The sequence below is a fragment of the Primulina huaijiensis genome, chromosome 10 (genome assembly GCF_012295235.1).
Source record: "Primulina huaijiensis isolate GDHJ02 chromosome 10, ASM1229523v2, whole genome shotgun sequence".
Taxonomy (NCBI): domain Eukaryota; kingdom Viridiplantae; phylum Streptophyta; class Magnoliopsida; order Lamiales; family Gesneriaceae; genus Primulina; species Primulina huaijiensis.
Window position 1 is genome coordinate 18,756,976 of NC_133315.1, and position 25,055 is coordinate 18,782,030.

A 25,055-nucleotide genomic window follows, 5' to 3' on the forward strand; every position below is an offset into this window, starting at 1 on the left:
ATACCTTTAAATCTGTCTCAAAGACTTGATTTGAATATTTTATGTCTAATTTAATGATAAAATGTGTTTGGTGAGAAAAGTCTAAGTTTAAGATTCCTTTGAGAATTTGGTGTATACGTATATATATATGTATATATGGTGGTTCTTGGCCGGTATGCAAGCTGGGAAGAAGAAGTAGTACCACATATAATTTGGTGGTGGAAACAAAAATGGATAATTGGAAGAACTTGATTCATCTGTTCGTGACGGTATTCTTGTCGACGTTCGCTTCGTTATTAGTGAATCCGACCATCGCTGACGTGACGATGGAGGCCATCTGCCCAGGCAAATATGAATGCTCCCTCGCACTCTATCTTACAGGCTTTCAACAAGCGGTATATTTCTATATATATATGCTCTGATCTATTCGTATACACACACACACACACACACACACACACACTCGATTGTTTTGTTCATTTTTTTTTCTTGGATATGAACGACATGCACGATGTGTTCTGTTAATTTCAAGGCATGGAATTTTTGTAGTGCAGAAGTGAATAATATTTACGATATTTCATGCAAAGTTTTAGAATTTGTGATAAAAAAAAAATATTAGTTTTTAGGAAAACAAAGGAAGTATATTTTGGAAACGGGTGTAGAATTTCGAAGTTTCCCTGTAAAAATTATCGGGAAATGAGTTTACATCAGAAACCATCAACCATCACTCATCCCAATATAATATAAACTACCAAAGTCCTTGTAACACAGATTATTCATTTATCTCAATTCATGAAAAAAAAAAATTATTCAAAAAATATTACTTTCAATATAAGATACGAGTCGAGTTGATTTGTGTCACAGATATAGACCTATGAGACGATACTTTTAACTTAAATTTGGTTTCATATAATTATCATAAGAAAATTGAAATTATTATTATATTTCTTAGAAAGCTATTTGTTTTGTTAAGTTTAGGAACAAGTTACTGATATATAAACATTCAAAACAAGATTTGTAGAGTTTAGAGTTCGGCTTACTTATCCGGATGTAATCTTGACATTTTTTTTGGGTTAAATGTGAAAACGAGATTGCGCACATATTCGAAATTTTATAAATTTCATTAATTCTAGGACAGATCTGAAAATTTAGTTTAAAATAAACGAGTTGATACTTTATATTTGTGATATTTATAATTTTATTTAAAAAGTATAAAGAAAATTGTGACAGTTATAATTTTTTTTATTGGAATAATTGTTTTTTTTAAAAAATAATAATTATCTGTTTTTTTAGTACTCACATAGAGTTATATAATTTCTCAAGTAGGGAAAAAAAAAGTGGTATATGAATTCCGATCCAAGATGGAAGATGAGCGGATGAAGTTTGAATTTGGTGATGTCAAGTTGGATATGTGTGTTCTGACCTAATTTTGTCTTGGACTAATGATTATTAACTACACAAATACACAACACAAAAACTTTTGTGAGACGATCTCACAGTTCAATTTCGTGGGTCGAATATTTTATTTGGGTCATCCATGAAAAATTATTACTTTTTATGTTAAAAGTATTACTTTTTATTGTGAATATCGGTAGGATTGACCCGTCTCACAGATTAAACATTCGTGACACCGTCTCACAAAAGACACACTCAATACACAAAAAGAGGTCGTTTCACGGCTCAATTTTATAACACGGATCTTAGACCGATCTAACTCATGAAAAAATGTCATTTTTATGTCAAAAATATTATTTTTCATGATAATTATATATCAGATAAATCAATCTCACATATTCCGTCTCTACGTACTAATTAATATATTATAAAAACACATTCAATTATGTAATAGAAAACAAATAATTATTTTAACTTGTGCTTGCATGTTATTTTCTTCTTCTTTTGATTGTGACCTACCTCTTCTATGTTTGGATACTTTTTTTATAACGAAATTGGGACATAATTTTATGAAAGAAACTAAATTACTGATGAACCGAATGGAAATAAAATTTAATGTTTCAAGTGATTAATTTATTCCACCAAAATCTATTTACAAATCAACATATTAATTTTACATTTAATTATTTAAATAATTTATTCATTTTATATTTTAAAAAATTCGATTCAATTAATTAAATTATTAAATACTTTACTTACTTTAGAAAAATAACATAAATTAATTAAACCAATTTATATAAATATTTCGATTCAATTAATTTAAAAGCATAATTTATTAAATAATAAATATATAAAATATACTTATTTTATTTATTTACCAAATAAATAAAATTCTCAATATTCTTTTTATAAATTTACGAAATAATTAAAATGGGAAAAAAATGCAGAGAGATTGTTACCCATATATGGTTCGAGTTCGAGGTTAGATTTGAAATTGTAGTTACATGCTTTGTGTTTATTGAAATCAAATTGCGAGTGCCAGCAATTGAAAGAACTCAAGAATCTTTCGGAAAACTTCATGTGGAAACTATGATCCTAGATGGTGCATGCATTATTAATTTGATACTGCTTTAAATTTGCAACAAAAAATAAAATAAAATTTATCTTGTAATTTGTTGTTTTTCATTTTATGTCTCGTTGTGGTGATTCATTATCTTAGTTCATTGATTTACATTTTTTTTCGAATTTTATTTACTTTCTATTGGAATTCCGACTGCAAGTACAAAAATGAGTAATAATCCTCGTCTAGTACGATTCGGTTTTGTTTAGTTTCACTCACATAATTCATGCAGGTTGCGGGATTGGGGTCGGTGGTAATGACTCCACTTATCGGCAAGCTGTCTGATGCTTATGGACGAAAAGTTTTGCTGACAATCCCCTTGACCCTCGGAAGTCTTCCATTGGGTATCCAAGCCACATGATCATGCATTGGTTGAGTTCCCTGTTTTGACACAAAATTTTCTATTTATCTAACAAATTTATCTGGAAATTGTGTGCAGTGATCTTGGCATTGAATCGGACATCAACTTCCTTCTACGTGTATTTCGCTTTGAAGACTATATCTTCCATGGTCAGCGATGGTGGTCTCATCTGCCTTTCCCTTAGTTGTTTGGTTAGTAAAACACTATCACATTCTATATTTTGTGCTTCTGTATCAGAATCTTGTCCACACTTACTATTTGGGTTGAGTAAAAAACCATCTTTAAATGCGCATTCGGGCCCCAAGGTGATGATGTTTTTGGAAATTTTTAATAATCATATGAGTTTTGCATCTATTTTAGCTAGAAGCCTTTCTTCATGTGTATTTCCAAGGGGGGCAAATGCATTCACCCTCACTAGTAGATGTAAACATTATTATTCAGGCTGACAACGTATCTGAGGGGAAACGTGTCTCAGCGTTTGGACTCTTGTCTGGTGTAATATCCGCAGGAACCGTCTGTGGTACATTAGCCGCCCGATTACTTTCCACAACTCAGATATTTCAGGTTTTTCTTACAAACATGCTACCCTTCAGTATCCTCAATGTTTTGGCAGCTGGTCAGATTAAGGTTTCCTTTCATTTCAGGTAGCAGCAGTTATATCTGTTTTAGCAGCAGTGTACATGAGAGTCTTTCTTCAGGAAACGCCTCGCCACATTAATGCTCTGGAGCAGCCAATCTTGAAGTTAGAGACTGAAACCAATGAGACTGATAATGAGACAATGAAGAAGACAGAGGGGACGAAAGGCTCATTTCTTCAGGATGTAATTCATATGCTGAAGAGTAGGTAGGATGATTACATGTCTATGGATTTTGGCCTCAATTTAAACTCCATGACTGTAGAACGCTTCGCTTTCTCAATCATTTTCATGGATAGGTCTATAGAGTTTTTTTCTTTTTATCTTTCTGATCATCATCTTTATGTGCAATCATGAATTTCTTGATGAGTTTTTTTTCATATTGATGTGCTCATTGACTTAACTGCTGAAACAAGTGCATTTTCAAACATTTTCCTCTTAATTTTGTCGTTTAAACTCTTTCTTAACAAATAGCTATGGTACAAGAACTTCAGTAATCCGACATAATTTTTCTACTATCATGGTGCAAAGGTCTAGTTTTGCCTCTAATATGCTTCTATTGCTCTCCTGATTTTACAAGTTCTGCTATGAAATACATGGACAATTTGCCACTTTTCAGCATAATAGAGAATTTTGATGAATTTTATGAAATGACAGTCATTTCGACCTCTGATTGTATTTGCAGCACTACTCTTTCGCTCGCAACAGCTATTTCTTTCTTCAATGGCCTTTCGGAGGCAGGAGTTCAAGCTTTCTTGATGGTAACCCCCATATGTTTATGCGAGTTTCATAGTTAATGGCCAAGACATGATACCATATTTCTCTTAAGTTTTCACAGTATATGGTCACGAAATCATAAGAAACTCAGCGATCCACCCCAGCATGTAACATGCTGCTGAGTTCTGCATGGACATTGTACTGGCTGTAATCATACTTCCAACGAATCCTTTTTTTATCTTTCTTTTTTCGGAATATTTAGGTATTTGCTAAATGTTGTAATATCTATGTATGGGAAAACCAAAATTGAGGGTGCTTTTCAGCATTGCACCGAAAGTGATAAATGAAATATGCAGATTATGTCAACAATGATGTACCTTTTTTTACTGCAGTATTACTTGAAGGCACGATTCCAGTTCCGGAAAGACCAATTTGCTGATATATGGCTCATCACCTACATTGGAGCAACCTTATCAAATGTATCTTACAATTGCTCACTTCTGATGGGTTTTCCTATGTTTCCATATTTTCTTTTTTATTCATATTTTTTTTATGGCTCTTGTTCTATTAATTGGTTGGTTTGGTGATTGATCTGTGAAATTTGAAAAACTTTTGAAGATGCTCTTGATGCCTATCCTTGGTCCGATTTTAGGAGAGGAGACATTGCTTTCTGTAGGACTCTTCGCTGGATTTCTGGATGTATGCTACTTCCAACTCTTAAACCTTCTGTTACAGCAATAAATTAATGAATCCTCTGGAAAATAGTGAGATTCTTAGTTGCATTTTTTCCTTGGTTCTGTGCAGATGTTATTTTACAGCATAGCATGGTCTCCGTGGGTAAGATTTCCGCATCTTCTAATTTATCTCATACAATGTCAATCCCCGTTAATGGTACTTGAATTTTTTTTCATTACAAATTTTATTTCAAGTTCTCACCACTTTCATAATCTGCAGGTGCCTTATGTCTCTTCTGTGCTGGGAACCTTCCTTTTCCTCACTAGTCCTAGTGTAAGCTGCACAAACTTTCGGTCATCATCCGATTTTACTAGTTGTTAAATTTATCAAATTCTGAAAAATGTGTCTGAAACTTACAGGTAAGATGCATTATTTCAAAGCAAGTTGGGCCCGGCGAACAGGTTACTTTCTCGACGCATGGATTTCTTAGAGGCTTGGAAACTTTTAAGGGCCCTCGGGCCTCAACCAGTCTATGCTTTAATCCGAACAGAATCGCTTTTTTTATCTATGGCGGAACACTGACATTAGGACTGTGTGTTTGCTTATATGTATCAGGGGATTGCTCAAGGATGCATTTTGGGCATAGCTTCACTTGCCAATGTCGTGTCTCCATTGACATTTAGTCCTCTTTCAGGTAAACTAAACTTCCCATGTGTTCATGTGCTGGAATGGTTGTGTATGTAAACAAAATTCCACATCGCCAAGTATTCTTATCTTAACCTTGTTTTTCAGCTCTATTCTTGTCCGATAAAGCTCCTTTCCACTACCCTGGCTTCAGTATTCTCTGCCTTGGACTTTCTTGGGTACGTAGATTTATACATTATATTTCATAAAGAACAGGCACTATCATTCCTAATACAAAAATATATGGCCATTTCTTGGACTGAAATCTTCATTTATGTGCAGTTGATAGGATTCATTCTTAGTATAATGATAAAGATTGCGCCCAGAAACCGCAACAAGGTATGCACTTTGGCCTAATCCAATGTCGAATTTCCGAGAAGGCTGATTCATTGTTTAAAGTTTCTGTTTCTCGAAAAATATTTCGGAACGAAACATGTAGATTTGTGTGGAGGGCTGTTTCAAGCACGCAATGGAATGCATACAATCTGTAAATGACAATTCCATTCACAAACTGAGGATGTAAATATGATATATATTTCACTAACATTCATTGTTTGCAATAAAGTTTGATTTTTTCTATATATTCCACTGCATTGTTTTGACAGTATCTCCCCAACTTCTAAGCCCACATATTAAAAAATGTCCTACATTGTTATATTATGTATATTGAATTTAACGTAGTAGTCTTATCCAAGGACCACATATTTTGTTATATTGTCAATCCAACAAATTTTTAAACATAATAATATGAAACTTTTTATCAGTAAGATGACATTTGCCACAATTATTTTGTCGTTTCAAAGATTTTTTTTTTTCTGTTTTTTGGAAAATATATTTCAAATCATATAGGGGTGTTAAAATCAGACACGACCCACCAATCTAACATGGTTCAACCAGAAAAAAATCAAGTTTGGGTTTGAGGTTTTCGGGTTCGGGTCAGATCGGGTTGTACCCGATAGCTGACCCGAAATAAATGATCGGGTTGGGTTGGGTCAACCACCAATCTAACATGGTTCAACCTGAAAAAAATCAAGTTTAGGTTTGGGGTTTTCGGGTCCAGGTCAGATCGGGTTATACTCGATAGCTGACCCGAAATAAATGATCGGGTTTGGTTGGGTTAGGTTGCTNTCAAATTTAAATCATATATATGAGAGAGATTTTGTTATTATGTTTTAAAATTAAAATATTATTATTATTTTTTCTGAATTTTAGTTAATTTTTTTAAAATAAATTCAAAATCGGGTTAAATTGGTTGATCGGGTTGATTCAGGTTCATGTTTGGGTTGAGAGTTTTCGGGTTGGCTCGAGTTCGAGTTGAGAAATTTTTGAATCATACTATTGCTCAAACCCGACTTAACACACCCGAATTGACACCCATAAAATCATACTTGCTTTTAGTCGGTAGGCTCATCTCAATTACAATTAATGACTTGACATGACTCATTAGCCCATGCAACGGGTTCCAATTTCACAATCAATTTATGATGGCAAAATATAAACACATTAATTAATAATATTAAAACACTATTATAATTCATTCATGTTAATAATTTTTATTTTCCTTTTTTTATTACTGAAATTTTATTTTAAACTGTTTAGTGATATTGGTTTTGAAATTTAAAATTTGACAAATTGTAATGTTATTTGGGTGGTAGTTTAGTCCTGGTAATTTTCTATTACAAATCTGGTAATAAAAACTTTGAAAAAATAGCAACAATGGCATTTGATTTCAAAAAGAAAAAAGGTAATTTTAGTATTGTGAGGCGTCAATGTTTGATTTCCATCTAATAAGGTTGATTTTTTGTTTTGGTCATTTTCCACTCGTAATAAATAAATCTATTAAATAGTTCTTATTTAGTCAATATTTTCTTACCTAGCTTATATATCGAAAATAAAACATATACGGAGTTGATATTTATACTGCATTTTGTGTTATCAACACTTCACAACGTATATAGAATATGCGTCAAATTTATTCAAAAATGAAGTACAACTGTACAAAAAACAAGAAATAGAGTGTACGTGTCAACTCTCAAACATATATTATACACGTTGAAGTTTATATAAACAAAAATAAACGAACATGACAAGTTTTTTCCCCTCCCATTTTAAAATATTGAGGTGCCTTTTTGCTTTATTTTTCCCTCTTTGTTTTTTATTTAGATTTTTTCCCCTCCCATTTTTTAAAAAAAAATCGATTATATTATGAAATGGAAAATAATTGGCATCCCATGTGGAACAAGATTTGATAACTCAATCAAAGCCTTTGATCCTGGGATGTGGAACCCCTGCCTGCCTCTCATTTTTCCTTGCATAAATTTCGATCACAATAATGAATAATATAATAATGATGACAATGGCAATAAAAGTTACTTGAAAGGCAATAATTATGGTGTGTCGCAATATTAAAATATAAAATTAACTTTACGAAGAATACTGCTGAACCACTTATTATATCCTATAAACATATCTACTTCAAACTAATAATGCTTTATAAAATTTAATTTGCCATTGAATACCATAACAAATTAAGGTCCTATAAAACAATCCCAGCTAAATAAATAGAAAACTAACTCGATGATTTATCGAATGCCAAGAACATATCAAAACTCAGGAGTACGACAGTAATATTTAAGTACAATAAGACTTATTTAAAAATTTTTACGACACAAAAATTTTCATTTATCAAAATCTCGTTAGATAACAGCAAATTTTCACGACTGTACGAGTCCAAATAATGCTTCTCTTTCTTGCACTCTATTTTACATAACAATAAAATTCTCAGAAAACATATTTGATTCTCACAAGTACATCACACTATTAGGTATTCACAGTACTCATAAGTAACAAACTAAGTGATAAATTAGAAGAAAACAACTCAAAAATATTTTTAAAAAAAGAACGTACAAACACGCAAACTAAAAAGCATAAGCCCTTTCCCAAGCTTACTCTACAACTCATCCTCCATTGGATCATGATCAAGATCCGCTATTTCTACCCGAATCTACAACGGGTCGATTTGGGTGACCACAATGGGGCTCCGAACCACATGCTTTCCGTCGAGCCAAGAAAGTGATCCGAACAGAGCCCCGGATCCACCCATCACCAAGTTCTTAGCATCAACGGTAACTGTAACATAGTACCCGAGCCTCCTGACTGACTCCGAGAAGACCAACTTCTCGGGATTGACACTAACCTTGACCCCTTTCGGCTGCTCGACTCTCACTCGATAAACCGCATTTGCTTCTCCGACATTCGTCACCATACGAAAGAATATCTTTTTGGATGCTCCTTTGGACGAGCTTGGAAATAACGCAGATATTGATGGATAATTCAGACTCTCTGGCAATGACTTCCTAACCGGACAATTCACCCGGGATCGAGTGATCACTTGAATGGTCTTTGGGCCATATTCTATAGCGCACAAGAACCTTACGTAGTCGTCATTTTTAAGGTCATAAACGAGTCCAGGATCCATAGCTAAATCAAGATTCAAGTGGCCGGCTCCATAATCATATGGAGTTGCTGGTTTTTTGCTAGACTCGTCAAGAACTGGGTTCCAAGAATTATCATTCAAATTCGCAGTGGTCATCATAGCAGACCGGATCGCAGCAGGGCTCCAATCAGGGTGCGCGGATTTAAGCAACGCTGCTGCACCACTTACATGAGGGCAAGCCATGGATGTGCCCGAAAGGATATTGAATTCCGTTTTTCGAGTGTCCAAATCCAGGCCAGTTGGGCCAACTGCTTCCGTCCAGGCAGCCAAGATGTTAACTCCAGGGGCGATCAAATCGGGTTTTAGAATCTCTGGGTTCAACCCATTCGGCCCCCTGCCGGAAAATGAGGCTACAACAGGAGCGGGTTTGATTCCAATGACCGTGCCGTGGAAGCTTATCGTGGCGGTGGCCTCGGGATTGGATGATAAGTATGCCTTAATTTTATCACCTTCATCAGAGCCAATGGCGCAAGCTGGAAGCAAGTGAGCGTCGCCCACTAAACCTTCGCCATTGGCCACACCATTGGCGAGGATCATTCCCACCCCGCCGGCTTTCTTCACGACCAATCCTTTGGCGACACGGGGGCTGCTGCCACGATCACATATCACAATCTTGCCTCTAACAGAGTTGAGATCCAGCGAATTTTCCATACAAAGGGAGGCAGAGAGGACACCTGATTTACCGGGGTAAACTAGATGATACATTTTGCCATACAATGGTTTGCCTGAATACAAAGAGACGCCGAAAAATTTTCTGCCGTCACCGAGAACGATCTCTGCCGGGAAATTTCTGTCGATGGTGCCGGCACCGACCGTGGTCATCCACGGCGCAAGGTTAGTCACAGACATACCATTAGGGCCGTCGTTTCCAGCGGAGGAGGAAACGAAAATCCCCCGTGAAACAGCACCATACGCTCCTATTGCTATAGGGTCGAGGTAATATGGCGAGGAAACTCCATCACCGCCGCCGATGGAAATAGAGATGACGTCGACACCATCATTCACCGCAGCGTCAAATGCAGCCAAAATATCTGAATCAAAGCACCCGGCATTCTTCCAGCACACTTTGTACACAGCCAAACGGGCCTTTGGCGCCACGCCCTTTGCGATTCCAGAAGCGTAACCTTCCATGCTTGCGCGAAACGCGTACCTTCCGGCAGCCGTCGACGCCGTGTGGGTCCCATGCCCGTCGGCATCCCTCGGGGACTTGAACTCGATGGTTTCATTAATACCACCGACAATCCCTCCAAATCCAGCGGCAGCCTCGTGCCCTTTAGCAAAAAACCTAGCTCCAACAATTTTTCTGTTACAGTTTTTCAAAGTAAACTTCACACCAGCTTCGCAAACGCCCTTCCACCTTCTCGGAACCGGGCCAAGATTCAAATCAGAGAAGCTCCGGCGCTCAGGCCAAATCCCAGTATCAAAAACTCCAATAATAACATCAGAACCATAATCAGACTCAGACCACAGACCTCGCTGGTTCCGAAGCCCAATAAACTGCGGCGATCTTGTGGTATGGAGCTCCCGGCGGCGGTCTTCGAAGGAAGCTAGTATCGATGGATGCTTAAGAGTTGCAGCAGCCTGCTCTGGGGTCAAAACTGCAGCAAATCCGTTGAAAACAGTGTCGTACACATGGATAATGGTAGTGGGTTCCGTGAACTCGGAGGTGTACCAGTGGTAATGAGAGGGGAAAACTGACGGCTTGGATGAACTGTCCACTCTCACGATGTAAGTTCTGGCCGTTGGATGGCAATTTATTTGGGTCAGTGATAGAGTAAAGAGGAGGAAGAGAAGTAGAAGAGTAGCCATTGAAGAGCTTCTGAGAAGTGGAGTGAAGTAGCTTTTAATAAATAATAAATAAGATAAGAAAATATGGGACAGAAATATCACATAAATATTAAATCGTATATATTATGAGACGATTGTACTAATTTTTATCTATAAAACAGATCAACTCTATCAATATTCACAATAAAAAATAATATTTTTACCATAAAGAGTAATATTTTTTATGGATAACCTAAATAAGAGATCCGTCTCACAAAATACAACCTGTGAGATCGTCTCACATAAATTTTTGCTTAAACCATTTATTTTTTGAAATTTATCACTCATTATTATTAAAAATTTATAAAAAAAAAATTTTAGAAAAAATGTGTCATTTAAAAGATTAAATAAATTAAATAGTATGAATATGATTAGTAATTCTGTTTGTGGGTCACGTAGGAAGACATAATTGTGTCTCGATAAAAGAAAAAATAAAAGGAACAAAGACGCACCGAACTTTGCTGCAATCGAGGCGGCAAAAGAATTATTCGAGGACAACAACGGCGTCGTTTTTAATCTTGTAGATAATATAATCATCATACATATATCTATACTATATATTAAAAATGTCCCTAATAGAAACAAAATAAATACCAAAAATTTTTTCCAAATTTACCCTTACATAATAACAATATTACATTTTTGTTTTTGTTATTTTTTTTTACATTTAACAAACACTTTTTTTCTTTTGTTTTTTTATTATTAATTTCAACGATTCAAATAACACTTTAATCCTTCGATAATTTGTCAAATTTCACTTTAATCTCTCGATAATTATAAAAAAGATTGTACACATACGCACCGCGTGTGGAGAGTAACTAGTATATATATATATAAGAGTAAGTGAGGGAATTTGGTCTTCGAAAAGAGAAAGATGTGGTCAAATGTCATAGTGGAGTCCCTTTCTTTAAAATCTTTATTTATGATTGGACACGATACATGATTTATCCTTTTTTTAACAAAAATATTTTTTGATTAAAATTGTCGAATAACGTAAATCATTGGGACAATATAGTAAATACATAAATTGGTGGGAAAAACAAAAAGCAAAATTAATGATAAAATATAAAATAAATAAATAAAAGGGAACAAGGGCATACCAATTGCTCGGAGTATTTTGGCAATTAATATATAAAGAAGGTGCATGATAATGCATGGTTAGTAAACAATCAACCCTTTATCGTACAAACCAAACGCACATTCTCGCCAATTGGTTTTAAAATTTTCTCTCTTTTGTCTTGAAATAAATATTATTGATTTTGATATCTTTTTTATCTATCTTTATCAGTCAACCGTACATACCTCTATACATACTGCTAATGTAACTTTAACCTATTAAATATGACGTAACATATCAAAATTATACATCTATTAATTGAGTATCACATCAATAATAGACACATAAATGTAAATTGTTGATAAAAAAACATATCAAAATTATAAATAATATTGTGGAAATATGATTCTCCATTTATTTGTTGTTTTCAATTATTGGCCTCCAATTATCAATACTGTACCGATGGGAAATTAAGTCTACGCTGTAGTTCATGTGCGACACCGCCCAATTATTGTGGCCGCTTAAATTCCTCGTGCGCATCATGTGTACACACAATTGTTCATATATGATAACAAAACATTTAATTGATTAGGTAATTCTTTCGTGAGACGGTGTCACGAATCTTTATCTATAAGACGAGTCAATCATATCGATATTCACAATAATAAGTAATAATTTTAGCATAAAAAATAATATTTTTTCATAGATGACCTAAATAAAATATCTGTCTCACAAAATACGACTCGTGATATCGTCTCACATTATTTTTTTGTCATTTTGTTTTGACTCAAGTTTTATTAGGAAATAAACTTATGAATTATGAATAAATACATCATTCATTATTTCAACCGATTAACTAAACAATGTTTTCATACACGGACAATTAGATCGTATGTTTCAGTATGCAAAATCGGAAATTTTTCATAATTTAATATTTATTTTGCATATTTTTATTTTTTTAAAATTTTTTTATTTGATTTAATAAATATACTTTTAATTTTCTACGATTAAACTTTCAAATTTAAATCGGAAATTTTGTTATTATGTGTTAAATTAAAATATTATTATTATTTTTTATTTTTTTGAATTTTTTTAATTAATTTTTTTAAAAAAAATTAAAAAAATAAATAAAATTCGGATTACGCGGGTTAGACGAGTTGAGTCGGGTTATACGGGTTCGTGTTCGGGTTGGGGGTTTTCGGGTTGCTTCGGGTTCGGGTTGGAAAAAAAAATTGGCGGGTTGACCCGAAACCCGACCTAACCCACCCGATTGACACCCCTAATAACCATTAAATTTTTTTTTTTATATATATAATGTCAATTGTTAAAAACCCCAATCGCTTCAGTTTAATATATATTTTATACTTGTAACATATAAAAATGAAAAAAATTTATTCACCATATAAACAAAGCCAAACCTTCCAATTATTGTTGGATTCATTACTTCAATTTAATGGAACTTTTACTTTAACTTTGATACAATTCCTCAACCCGCCATAGTTCTTAGGTGAGACACCAATTGCACGCCTGCCATTGGAGGGGACTAAATAACTGGACTGGGTTAAGTTATGACGGCCCCCTAGATTTTACATTGTCGGATTAAAGCCCATCAAAAATCGAATTTGGGTTGAATATCCAAAAGAAACACCGTCAAAGCCCAATAGTCAAACCAACACAATTCCCTCCACACACACACAGAGAAAAATATATATTAAAACTTGTATGTTCTTGAAAAAAAAATTTATTCTTGTCTGTGTTTGTAAAATAAAAATCACTAAGATTATTTAAGGGTGCATTTGGGGAGATAAATTTTAAATATTTTAATTTCGATTGTAATTTTATTGTTGACAATAAAACAATTCAATGAAATCTTAAGTTAATATCTTATTACACATAGTAGAATGAATTTCAAATGACTTAATTATTAGGTGAACTTTAAATCTATCATAAATAACAATGAAACACTATATAAACATGCAATTTGTGAATTTGAAGTTTATGATCTTACTTTTTTAAAACTACGAAAATACATTTAAATACATAGATTTGAAGCCAAATATTTCAAATCCACATTAACAAATATATTGATTTATTGGGTAATTTTATTTGACAATGAATTTTAAATATATTTCAATTTAGAGTCATTTCGAAATATTTATTCAAATGTTTCCTTAAATCCACGATCCAAACAAAACTTAAATAGCATTTGTTCGAACGTAAAAGAAGTGAATGAGTTATGTAAGTATTTTGTAAATTTGTCATGTTATTTCAAAATTATGAAAATCAACTTGCATGTTTTTATTGTGTACAAGTATTATCACTTTATTGTGACTTTTGTTGGTTATTTAAACAGGGGAAAGTTGCAATTTTTGGTCCTAAAAAAAGCAACAAAATACATTATAATTCGAAGTTTACTATAAAATAAAATAAAAAAAGAAATGCCAACAACGTGGTATGTCTCTTTGTAAATATCTAGCGTAATATACCTCATTATAAAAATATCAAGAGTAAGTCTATTGTGATACGGTCTCACGAATTTTTATATGTGAGACGGATCAACCCCACCGATATTCACAATAACAAGTAATACTCTTAGCATAAAAAGTAATATTTTTTCATGGATAACCCAAATAAGAGATTCGACCCACGAAATTGATCCGTGAAACCGTCTCGCAAGAGTTTTTGTGAAATATCAAATTAAATTATAAAATCCACCCATATATTTTTTAGCAAAATAACAAACAACCTGGTAAATAATTTAACAGGTATTAATATTTATTTTTGCATGGATAATTTTGTTTATTTAAAAAATTCTTATTGTAAATGATATAATATTATTATAAAAAAATTTCAATTTTTTGAAATAATTTGTATTTATACTAATATTATCAATAGTTTATGTATTAAAATGATTTTTACTCGTAATTTAATTATTTGTATACGATGATTTCTATAATATTTTATACAAAAAAGTAATTGATTACAATCATTGTCGAAGCATGATAATTTTTTGTTAGTATTGAATTTACAAATCGTAATTTTTTAAGTTCGGTGTTACATGATTATTTTTTAAAAATACCAAAAAATAAATTTACCTTATTATAAATTTATAATAATTAATTTGATCGATATGATTTTTTTTAAGTGAGAACTTTAATTTGAATTGTTTTTTTATGATTGTATTAATTTAAAACATATATATTATAATTGTTAATATTGATACTTGAGCTTGATATACCTCAAGGCTCAAAATATAACTCAAAGTGAGAAGATTGTTCTAGTTCATACATACAACTATCGAGAACTTAATTCAGTCGATGTCTCACATGACAGTTCACATAACGATGAAATTGATATGTGATACAATGTTAAAATTGAGACTTGAGTCTAACTCCATCCCAAAAACAAACTCAAAACAAGAGAATTGTCAACTTTCAATATCTTAATACAGCCGATGTGAGAAATCTAACATACCTCATCACGTCCACTAATGAACAAATAATATATGAAATTTACAAAATATTAACTAATAATCCAGAAAATAATACAACATATAATGATAAACCAGATATCTAATATCAAATTAAAATTAAAACTTGAACTTGACTTTAACAATTAGCACGAAGAAAATTAATGTCAGACTTCCAAGAAATTAATATGTCCGGGCATGAGTCATACACAATTTTAATGATTGTTCAAATACATTTTAAAAATAACAAATTTATTTAGTTAGGAAAATTCGGAACCCAAGTGATAAATTAAATTGGTTAATTAGAAAATCAAATCCGCTGACCCTATACTTTGCGGGTATAAAAGCAAACCAAAAATTCACTATTTGCACGCGTGAAAGATTAAGAGAGAGAGAGAGTGTGTGTGTGTGCGCGCGCGCGTGTGGCGTTTGGTAAGAGAAAACTAGGGTTCAGAGATGGCCGATGGTGATGTGAAAAAGGGGACTGTTAAGTGGTTCAACGACGAAAAGGGCTTTGGATTTATCACTCCAGACGATGGTAGCGAAGATCTGTTTGTGCATCAATCGGCTATAAAGACCGATGGCTATCGCAGCCTCGGAGACGGAGAGTCTGTCGAGTTCACTGTGGAGCACGGAAGCGATGGCCGGGCTAAGGCGGCAAACGTGACCGGTCCAGACGGCGGATCTGTGCAGGGAAGCACCCGTGGTTCATATGGAGGAGGTAGAGATGGCGGGTACAGCAGAGGTGGCGGCGGAGGATACGGAGGAGGGGGTAGAGGTGGCAGCCGCGGTGGTGGAGGCTATGGCGGCGGAGGATACGGTGGGGGCGGCGGTGGCTACGGCGGCGGCGGATATGGTAGCGGTGGAGGCGGTGGCGGGGGTTGTTACAAGTGTGGTGAGAGTGGTCATTTTGCAAGGGATTGCACACAGGGAGGCGGCGGTGGAGGCGGTGGAAAGTACGGAGGCGGTGGAGGAGGTAGGTATGGCGGAGGTGGCGGCGGCGGGGGAGGGGCTTGTTACAACTGTGGTGAAGATGGTCATTTCTCTCGTGAGTGTCCGAATGCCAACCGCTAAGCTGCTACTCCTTTAACTTGAAGTTCTTCTAGGTTTTGCTATCTTGTGCCCTTTTTAATTTGGCTTCGTTATTTATTCGCTTTTTCTGATATGGTGAACCGTGGGGTTGTTTTCGTCTGGATCTGCTGCTTTTTTTGATACAAACGGTCACCTGTTTTATAGGTGATGGTATTTTCCTATGTTATTCTGGTATTGAAACTAGAGTGGTGTCTATTTTTGTTCGCGAAATGTTCATGTATATGGATATACATGTTTGGCTCGATTGATCTCAGTCTATTGCGCCCTCTTATATTTCTTATGGTTTTCTAGTACATATAAATTATTACTTCAATGCTCCATTGATTTGTTTTCTGCTGTGCTTTGTTAAAAAATTGTGCTTGTCGTCGTACTCATATACCTCCCTTTTCTGTGGAACTGTAAAGTTCTGAATATGTTTGCATTGGAAATGTGCTTCAGATTGCTTTAGGTAGTTTCTTGATGTATCATTTATGTGATGGATAATTCTTTCTGGTTTCACCCCATGATGTATGAATGACATTGTATTTCTATGAAATGGCTCTTACCCGGTCATTCCCTGAGGTTGCGGTTGAATGACTTATTTTGGATGATTTCCCCTTCTGTTCAAAATTATAATGTAGTCCACACCACAAGCTAGTAATTGATTTCATATCCTCCCAGAAATCCATATACCATTTTTCTAGCTCTCAACTTCACTTCGTTGTTCTAAAAACTCAGTTTATGTGCTGTATGTTTCTCAGTTATATCTTGTGTCATGTCATCTTACATTTTCGACTTGTATTGGTCCAAACTTTGGGTCTATGCATGATCGTATGTATAAATTTTTTTAGGCCAAAAATGAATATTCGAGCAAATGTTTTTATTGTCGCAAGATTTCATCCCAATATATCGTAGTAAACATGATAGATCTTGAATTGTAATTCAATGTAAGATTGTCTAATCAGTGATACCATTAAACCATATGATTATTAAACACTCAAATCATGAAAGCGGATGTGCGTACCGTCTATCACAGGCCGACTGGGGGTGGGTAATATATATACAGACCGATGTTGTTAATTAAAATTATAAGAAAATCTATCTAAATGTTGTAAAATGAGTTCCAAATAATTTATTTTTAAAATTTAATGGAACAAAATTCTAAAAAAGATTGATAGATTGAGATCGGTAGCATAAAAAGTGAAGTGATGTAAAGAAATGGACAGATGGGGTCGCGGTACGCAAGTAACATTTCGATATTTTCTATTAATTATTTTTAATAATTAATAATGATTAATATGATAATCATTAAACGTGGCCGTAATTGTAAGCATGTGCACACGTTAAATCGAAGCGTTTAAGAACTGAGTCTTGATATTCTAGATTTGCTCGCTTTTTTTCTTGAGAGAATTCTTTAGTTTATCTTTATAACTATTTTTTATAATGAGGTAGAGAATAGGAAACGTGATAAGATGTTATCTGAGAGATCATTATTTATATATAGATATTGTCTAACATTATCTTTTGATATTGATGTTTTATTTTATCATAAAAACAGAAATAACATTTAACAATCTATTAGATACTTTAAAGTTCAACAGCCAAAACTTTAACGGATTACTTTAATTTTTGGCTTAATTTAACGGAAAACGCTCGGACGTTTCTGAGTTGCTGTCGAAACTTAGAATATGAATGGTGGATATGTGGAGTTGAGGTGAAGGAAAATATGGTAAAGTTAAAGTGTGGGGATATATAACTGTCAGATAGCCCAATCACTATCAAAGTTTCGACTTTTGGGGTTGAAAATCGAGCGGATTCCACAATGAGGTCTGCAAAAGGAAATCACGAGTTCCCTAGGTCGGAGGGAGATATCGTCCACATTAGAAGGAACAGAATGTCATAGGAAAAGAATCTGTTGGTATTTTAGATTTGATAATCTGGCGAGCGGATTGAAAATGCATTAAAGAATTTGCTTTACCAAGTTGAAGCGGATAGTGTTGTGAGGGCCAGAATTCATTTCTGGACCTACACTCATAACCCTGAACAGATGTGACTAGAATTAGCAAGTTAAAGTTCAAAAGTCACATCCCCGGAAAGGATATGATTATACATAGCGATAATGAAACTAAACTGCCCCACCGTTTCTTATGAAAGTTCAGTAAACCGTCGTATGATCCTACTGGCCTTGGTCATTCGGCACTGCTGGTAGAGCCGATTCCAAGCATCTCAAGAAACTAAAAACACGAGCCCAGTCCCGTGGCTGATGTTAACTCTGCTTCTGCAGCAGGGCTTGGCCGTCGTACTGAGACAAAGTGCTATGTTGGACCTACAATATCGATCGAGCCACTTGAGCTAAGGCAAAACCAGCTTATAAATGTGGAGATTGAGGGATATGATTGACACACTCTCCGTCGTAGGCTGGGTCTGATTTCATAACATTGTTGAGGCTCACGTATTGTATAGGTGTGGTTTGGCAGAACAGTTACACTAATGGAGAAGTGGGGGAGAGTTTGGTGCACAAAGATGGTCTTGGAAAAACATTAGTTGGCAAAAGTTGGGAATAATTTAAATTCACTTCAACTATTTCATTAAATGATCTTGAATCCAAACCCTTTAATTCAAATGCAACCTATAGCATACCAAATGGATGATTGGTAAAAAAAAATTGAGAAGATGAGCGGACGAAGGTAAAAAAATTTAAAATAATAATAGGGAAAGTAAAAAATGGAACACAATTCATCACATGAAAATGACATTATTGCCATTTTAGAATTGGAAAAGATATAAGATATTAGTTTATTACGTCTTTAAATAAAACTCTCAGCCAATCATCATTATTTTATTACATTAATTAAGATAATCAATCAATCAATCTAGATTATATAGATATAAGATATTAGTTAATTACATTTTTAAATAAAACTCTCACCCAATTCATTATTTTATTACATTAATTGCCATAGCCTTGCAAGGACAAATGTTTTTGAACCATCGGGGGCCCTTTTGAAGCGTCGGCAGCGCCATCATGCAACCCCCGAATTATTGTATATGAAACACTGCATTTCACGTGTGATACGACAACATGCATTTAATTTCTTACCTATGTAGTTTTATGTTCAACATGATAATATATATATTTTTTATGACGATGAAATCTACTTATAACATGCTCAGAATAATATTGTTATAAATTAATGAGAGTTTTATTAAAAAATTCACATTCACGAATTTGACGTGATCTAAATAAAATGTAGTTTCGTGATTCACATTCACATTCACATTTCAATTTTACGTAGAAATATATCCACACATATTTTGTATAAATATTAGTTGTCTCACATCATTTGGATAAAATTCATGAGACTTGTATATATGGGTTTGAACAATCCTTCCAGTTGGAGCTAGTTTTTGGGGTTAAGTTACGTAGAAGTTGCAATCTTAACAGTAAATGATATACTTAACATGTCATAAACATCATAGTTGATATATATCTCCAAATAAAGTTAGGCAAAGGATTGCGTGTCTGCGCCTGGAAAAAAATTGATACAAGAAACTTAGAAAGCAACTTTGATACTATAAAATTGAGAATTTTAAATTATCACAAACAAGTTGTAGGGACGGGACACTTCCCTATTCTTTCCAACGTTAACTTAGCCTAAATTGCGACACAACACACGACACCTTAAAAACACATAACATCAAACCACCACTGTTACAACTTCAAAACATGAAATGCAACATATCTTAAAGATACACTTGAGATTAACTAGTAATGTAAGACGACGGAATTATATTGGAAAACAGCATCGCCTGAACTATTAGACGACACGGTGCTGACGGACGTTACGCCTCTTGCGAAGGCGAAAACACCGGTGCCACCGACTATAGATATTTGTCGTAACGGAGTGAGATAGGCATTGTGACCAGAAAAACTAAGTGTACTTGCATTATACTCCCCATCTGTAAAAACAATTGTGAACGTCATGTGGAGACTAGTCTCCTCCAACGAGGCTAAAGCAATGATTCCTCCTGCCCGACCAATTATCTTGGATCCAGGTTCCGGCCCGACTGTCACCGGATCATCTATCACCGCCACAAGGCCAAACGAGGTAGGCGAGCTAGAGGTCGTGTTTGCTCTAGCCACGGCGACATTCGTCGGAGTTGGTGTGCTGAAAATATCTCGAACGTAGAAATTAAGTCGGGTGACCTTTTCCTTTGCTGAATACTGGGTTGTTAACCACTTTTCGAGGGAGTCGGGGCTGGTTGGAATGCCGCCATAGGCGATGCCCACGATTGTTGCTAGGGAGAGAAGTGTGAGAAGTATGGATTTGATCTTCTCCATGTTAGTAATGTATGTTTTTCCCTCGATAAATGACTGATTCAATGAATAGATATGGATTTCTCCAAGTTATATAGAGGGGACCCCGATTCTACAAGAATTTATCTAATGCGTCCAAGCAAAACTTGGTGTTTATTAGACTGCTCGCTATCTTGTTTGAATGCAACACTGGTAAAAAATTTCGAAATGTGTACTTGGATAGGTATGGTATATATATACATGTGCGTATAATACTTTACTTAATATTATTATTAATTATATAATTTAGATGTTACATTTATAAAAAAATTCAAATTGAGATCATACAGTGCTTTGATTTATCATGTAAAACACATTATATATATAATCAAATTAACTAAAAGAGAGAATGTTTTTTTGTTCCGGTAACTTTACCATTTTTTGGTTTCCGTCCACTAACTTTTTAATTTTAATCTTAATACACTATCTTTTTTTTCGTTATCTTGGTCCATTTTCTATTTGGGTGGCCATTTTTCACCGAAAAAGCTGACTAAACAGTGACTCGAGCTTATGTGGCTTGAAAATTGAGGATATGTTGAATTTTTTACCACTTAATATCCTACTAAATTTTCCAAATATTTTTATTTTGTTTACATTACCCCACCCATGATCCCTAATTTCTTTCCCGTAATTCTATTCAACCCTAGAAATGTAAGCCACAACACTAGTATACCATCATACGGCTGAAATGAAGATTCGAGACCCACAAGATTTTAAGCTTCCTCCACCAGATTACGATATGTTTTTGCAAAGATTCTTGCCTCACAATAATGTAACAAGTTTTTTTTTTTTATTATGTGTTTGAAACAATGTTTTTCATATTTTCTTTATAATACGCTTTTTCAAAGATTCTAGCCTCACATTTGTTTTCTTTCCAACATTGTGGTCCCTAAATGAATGAGATTTATTGGGTTTTTTCATTAAAAAAATATTGGATGGTCACGTGAAGTGTAATTTTCAAAACCTTTTGCTGTACTTCTGCTGAAATTATATAAGATGCTCCACTTTTGCTGGACTTTTTTTATTTAATGAGTTTTTAAGCATGCGTAATTTTTGTTGTAATGCAGATGTTAATAGCAAGGATTTTACATCGAGTCTTCACTATGGAAGAAAGTTCCACATCGGTGACCAACACGCCTATGTAGGTGGTGCGGTAATTAAATTTGATTTTTTTGAATTTGATATGCTTGCTTTAGATCAGTTTAAGAAGGTAACTGAACATGAAGATGTTAAGCAACCTATGAGGGCTTTCACGAATGTTGAACATGATTGTTTTAGATGGATCAAGAATGACACTGATTTGGTTAAAACTGTTGAAGAATTTCAGAAAAATAATATAAAGGATTTTGATGGACTCCAAGGCACGTTTTGTAAACGCTATCTTTTAAGAGATGTTTCTCGATCTCTTTCAGGATACAATGGAGAAAACAAGTTAATTCAAGACCCTTTGAATCTGATGATGCACTTCTATTTATAGATAACGTGTAGACGATTCTGAACGGACATGACTCTTAGCCAAACAACACTTCTTTTCTGAACTGACACATGCATCCGTTCATGAACCAAAGCGTCCACTCGCGAATAGCCATGAGGTTTCTGAAGATTATGAAAATATGAAAATAAATTTCTGAAAATATTCTAACAAAAACTTACTAGAAGAAGATAAAATTTACTAGAGAAATTTACATATACATCGATGAGGTGCGCATATTTTGTCCATGTGTACCTTTTGATTATTTAGGGGAGAAAAATAAAGATGAAACTGAGTCTGATTGGGCGGCAGTAGATGGTGAGGGTGATGAGGTAGTTAATGAGGGTGTGACAGAGAGGATATAAGAAGATGACAGTGATGTGACATATTGAATGATGAATGCACTGGTGAAGACAGTGATTTTAGTGTCAGTACTTATGGTGATGATTTAGAAAAAAATGATATAATTTTCGAACAAAATATGGATAATAAAACTGAGTGGATTAAAAATGAGTTTGAGTCAAAAGTAACAGGGCAAGTAAAGTCGTTGAAAAGAATTTGGTCGACAATGAAGATGATATGACAAATAATGAATGACATGCTATAAAAAATGATTCTTAGAAGTTTCCTGTTTTTAATCCAATTGAAATATATGATCCTACATTCGAGTTAGGTTTGTTGTTTGGAACCAAAAAGGAGTTAAGACTTGAAATTCACTCGCGTGCTATTAGAACTAAACTGAATATAAATATAACTAAAAATGAAAAGACAATACTGAATGCTAGGAGTGCAAGTAAAGATTGTTGATGAAAGGTTCATTCAGTGAAGCTGCATAATGAGTGCACCTTTCAGATTAAGATGTACGATTCTGAACATACATGTGCACAGGTTTTTCGTGTGCAAATGTGAAGTCTGGCTGCTAGCTTGTCAATGTAATATGCCAACAAATTTAGATCTGACCCTGATAGAAAGGTGAATGGATTTAGGATTGATGCCATGGAGGAACTACGATGCCACGTTTCAAATTACCAAGTTTATATGGCTAAAAAAGGTTGTTGACATGGTTGAAGTGAAATTTGTTGAACAATACTTGTTGTTTTGGGACTTTTGCAGAAGAAATAAAAAGAACCAACCTAGGGAGTATAGTGATAGTAGGCATAGATGACTCAATTGGTGAGCATTGGTTTGATAGATTTTACTTGTGTTTGGAGGCATTGAAGATGGGATTTTTGGCAGGTTGTAGGCATTTTATGGGGTAGATGGATGTCATCTCAAAGGACCTTATGGTGGAGTGTTATTGAGTGCTGTATGTGTTGACCCTAACAATAGAATTTTTCCAATTGCTTTTGCTGTTGTAAATAGCGAATGAAAGGACACTTGGGATTGGTTTCTTTGTCTACTTAAGATGGATTTGAAAATTGACAAGGATTATGAATGGAAATTCATGTCCGATAAACAAAAAAGGTTGATCCAAGCTTGTGATGAAATATTTCCCAATACAGATAATCGATTTTGTGTCAGACACCTTCATTCCAATTTCAAAAATGCAGGGTTTCGAGGTGAGGCATTCAGAAACGCTTTGTGGAGTTGTGCCTTGGCTACCAGTACTGTCAATGGTTTTAGGAAGAAGATGCAGGAGATGAGGACTCTCGACCACAGTGTTGCAGATTGGTTCAATGATAAAGAACCACACAATGGAGCAAATAACACTTTTCTGAAAAATCCAAGTGTGACATGAATAATTTTTGTTAATCGTTCAACAATATCATCCTTGAGGCAATAAGCTTATCTTGTCTATGTATGAGTGGATTGTGGAATATCTTATGAAAATAATGCAAACAAATAGGGATCGGGCTGAAGATTATTGGTCTAATAGTTTATTATGTCCGAAAATAGAGAAAATGGTAGAGAAAATCTTTCAGTCTATGAGAGACTGTATACCAATTAAGGTTGACATGTATCATTATTTTAATTCCTGCTATGATGTGAACATGTATAGTGTTGATTTTGATAACAAACCTTGTGGCTGTAGGAAATGGGATCTAAGTGGAATTAATGATGTTTATTTGGGGTGTTTTTTTTATTGATTATTTCCTAGATCAATGCTGAAATATGTTGTTGCGTAACATAATTTCATTCAAAGGCTAAATTTCAAAAAGTTTCACAAAGATTCAAAAACCATTCTATCATGATTTTCCTGTGCTAATATGCGAAATTTTCAACAATGTATTTCTTCTGTAACATAATTTCATTCAAAGGGTTAAATTATTTTGTTATTTCGATTCCTCGTTTCATAAATATTTTCCAGTGTGGTTAAGTAAAAACAAAAAAAAACCAACTCAGTAAACTGAATAATAGAGTTATAATATTAGAACATCATGTAATAAAATGTACCTATTTCTTTTAGAAAGTTGGGAAAAATCTACCTAAGACACATAGTGAATTAAAACACAAGCAAGAAAATTCATTAAAGTTCAGTGGGTCAGAAGTAGTGAGTTTCAGCTTGAAAGGCGCTTTCTTCTTCTCTATGTTGTCTGGTTATATCTAGGAACAATAATACTTGACATTGTTTTGCATAAACATAGTCAAAACACAAACAATACAAAACAAGCTCCCAACATTCTCATACTTAAAAGATAATTATTAATACCTCCACTTATGCATCTAAAAAATCATAAACAAAGCTAAAACAACTATAAAACCAAGAAGAAACAACAATAACACAAGATAACTTTTCAATT

The 25,055-nt window shown here is 34.2% G+C and overlaps 4 protein-coding genes and 1 long non-coding RNA gene across 5 annotated transcripts; 3 read left to right on the plus strand and 2 right to left on the minus strand.

The window, feature by feature from the left end:
* The first annotated feature begins 150 nt into the window (after positions 1-150).
* LOC140986703 (uncharacterized) lies at positions 151-6,121 on the plus strand. Its single transcript, XM_073455024.1, has 14 exons — positions 151-374; positions 2,727-2,838; positions 2,934-3,046; positions 3,297-3,419; positions 3,500-3,699; positions 4,176-4,251; positions 4,600-4,686; positions 4,826-4,906; positions 5,012-5,044; positions 5,162-5,215; positions 5,302-5,343; positions 5,498-5,576; positions 5,675-5,745; positions 5,849-6,121. The coding sequence occupies exons 1-14, from the start codon at positions 210-212 to the stop codon at positions 5,921-5,923; spliced, it is 1,311 nt and encodes a 436-aa protein (XP_073311125.1). The 5' UTR covers positions 151-209; the 3' UTR covers positions 5,924-6,121.
* Positions 6,122-8,295: 2,174 nt separating this feature from the next.
* On the minus strand, positions 8,296-10,925 carry LOC140986136 (subtilisin-like protease SBT1.6). Its single transcript, XM_073454154.1, has one exon. The coding sequence runs from the start codon at positions 10,869-10,871 to the stop codon at positions 8,571-8,573; it is 2,301 nt and encodes a 766-aa protein (XP_073310255.1). The 5' UTR covers positions 10,872-10,925; the 3' UTR covers positions 8,296-8,570.
* Positions 10,926-15,787: 4,862 nt separating this feature from the next.
* Positions 15,788-16,775, plus strand: LOC140986010 (glycine-rich protein 2-like). Its single transcript, XM_073453940.1, has one exon. The coding sequence runs from the start codon at positions 15,872-15,874 to the stop codon at positions 16,487-16,489; it is 618 nt and encodes a 205-aa protein (XP_073310041.1). The 5' UTR covers positions 15,788-15,871; the 3' UTR covers positions 16,490-16,775.
* Positions 16,776-20,252: 3,477 nt separating this feature from the next.
* On the minus strand, positions 20,253-20,828 carry LOC140985974 (dirigent protein 21-like). Its single transcript, XM_073453905.1, has one exon. The coding sequence runs from the start codon at positions 20,826-20,828 to the stop codon at positions 20,253-20,255; it is 576 nt and encodes a 191-aa protein (XP_073310006.1).
* A 518-nt stretch (positions 20,829-21,346) lies between these two features.
* On the plus strand, positions 21,347-24,379 carry LOC140985521 (uncharacterized). The gene is made up of 3 exons (XR_012176787.1): positions 21,347-21,615; positions 21,911-21,984; positions 23,865-24,379. It is a non-coding gene; the product is annotated as an uncharacterized lncRNA (long non-coding RNA).
* Positions 24,380-25,055: the final 676 nt, after the last annotated feature.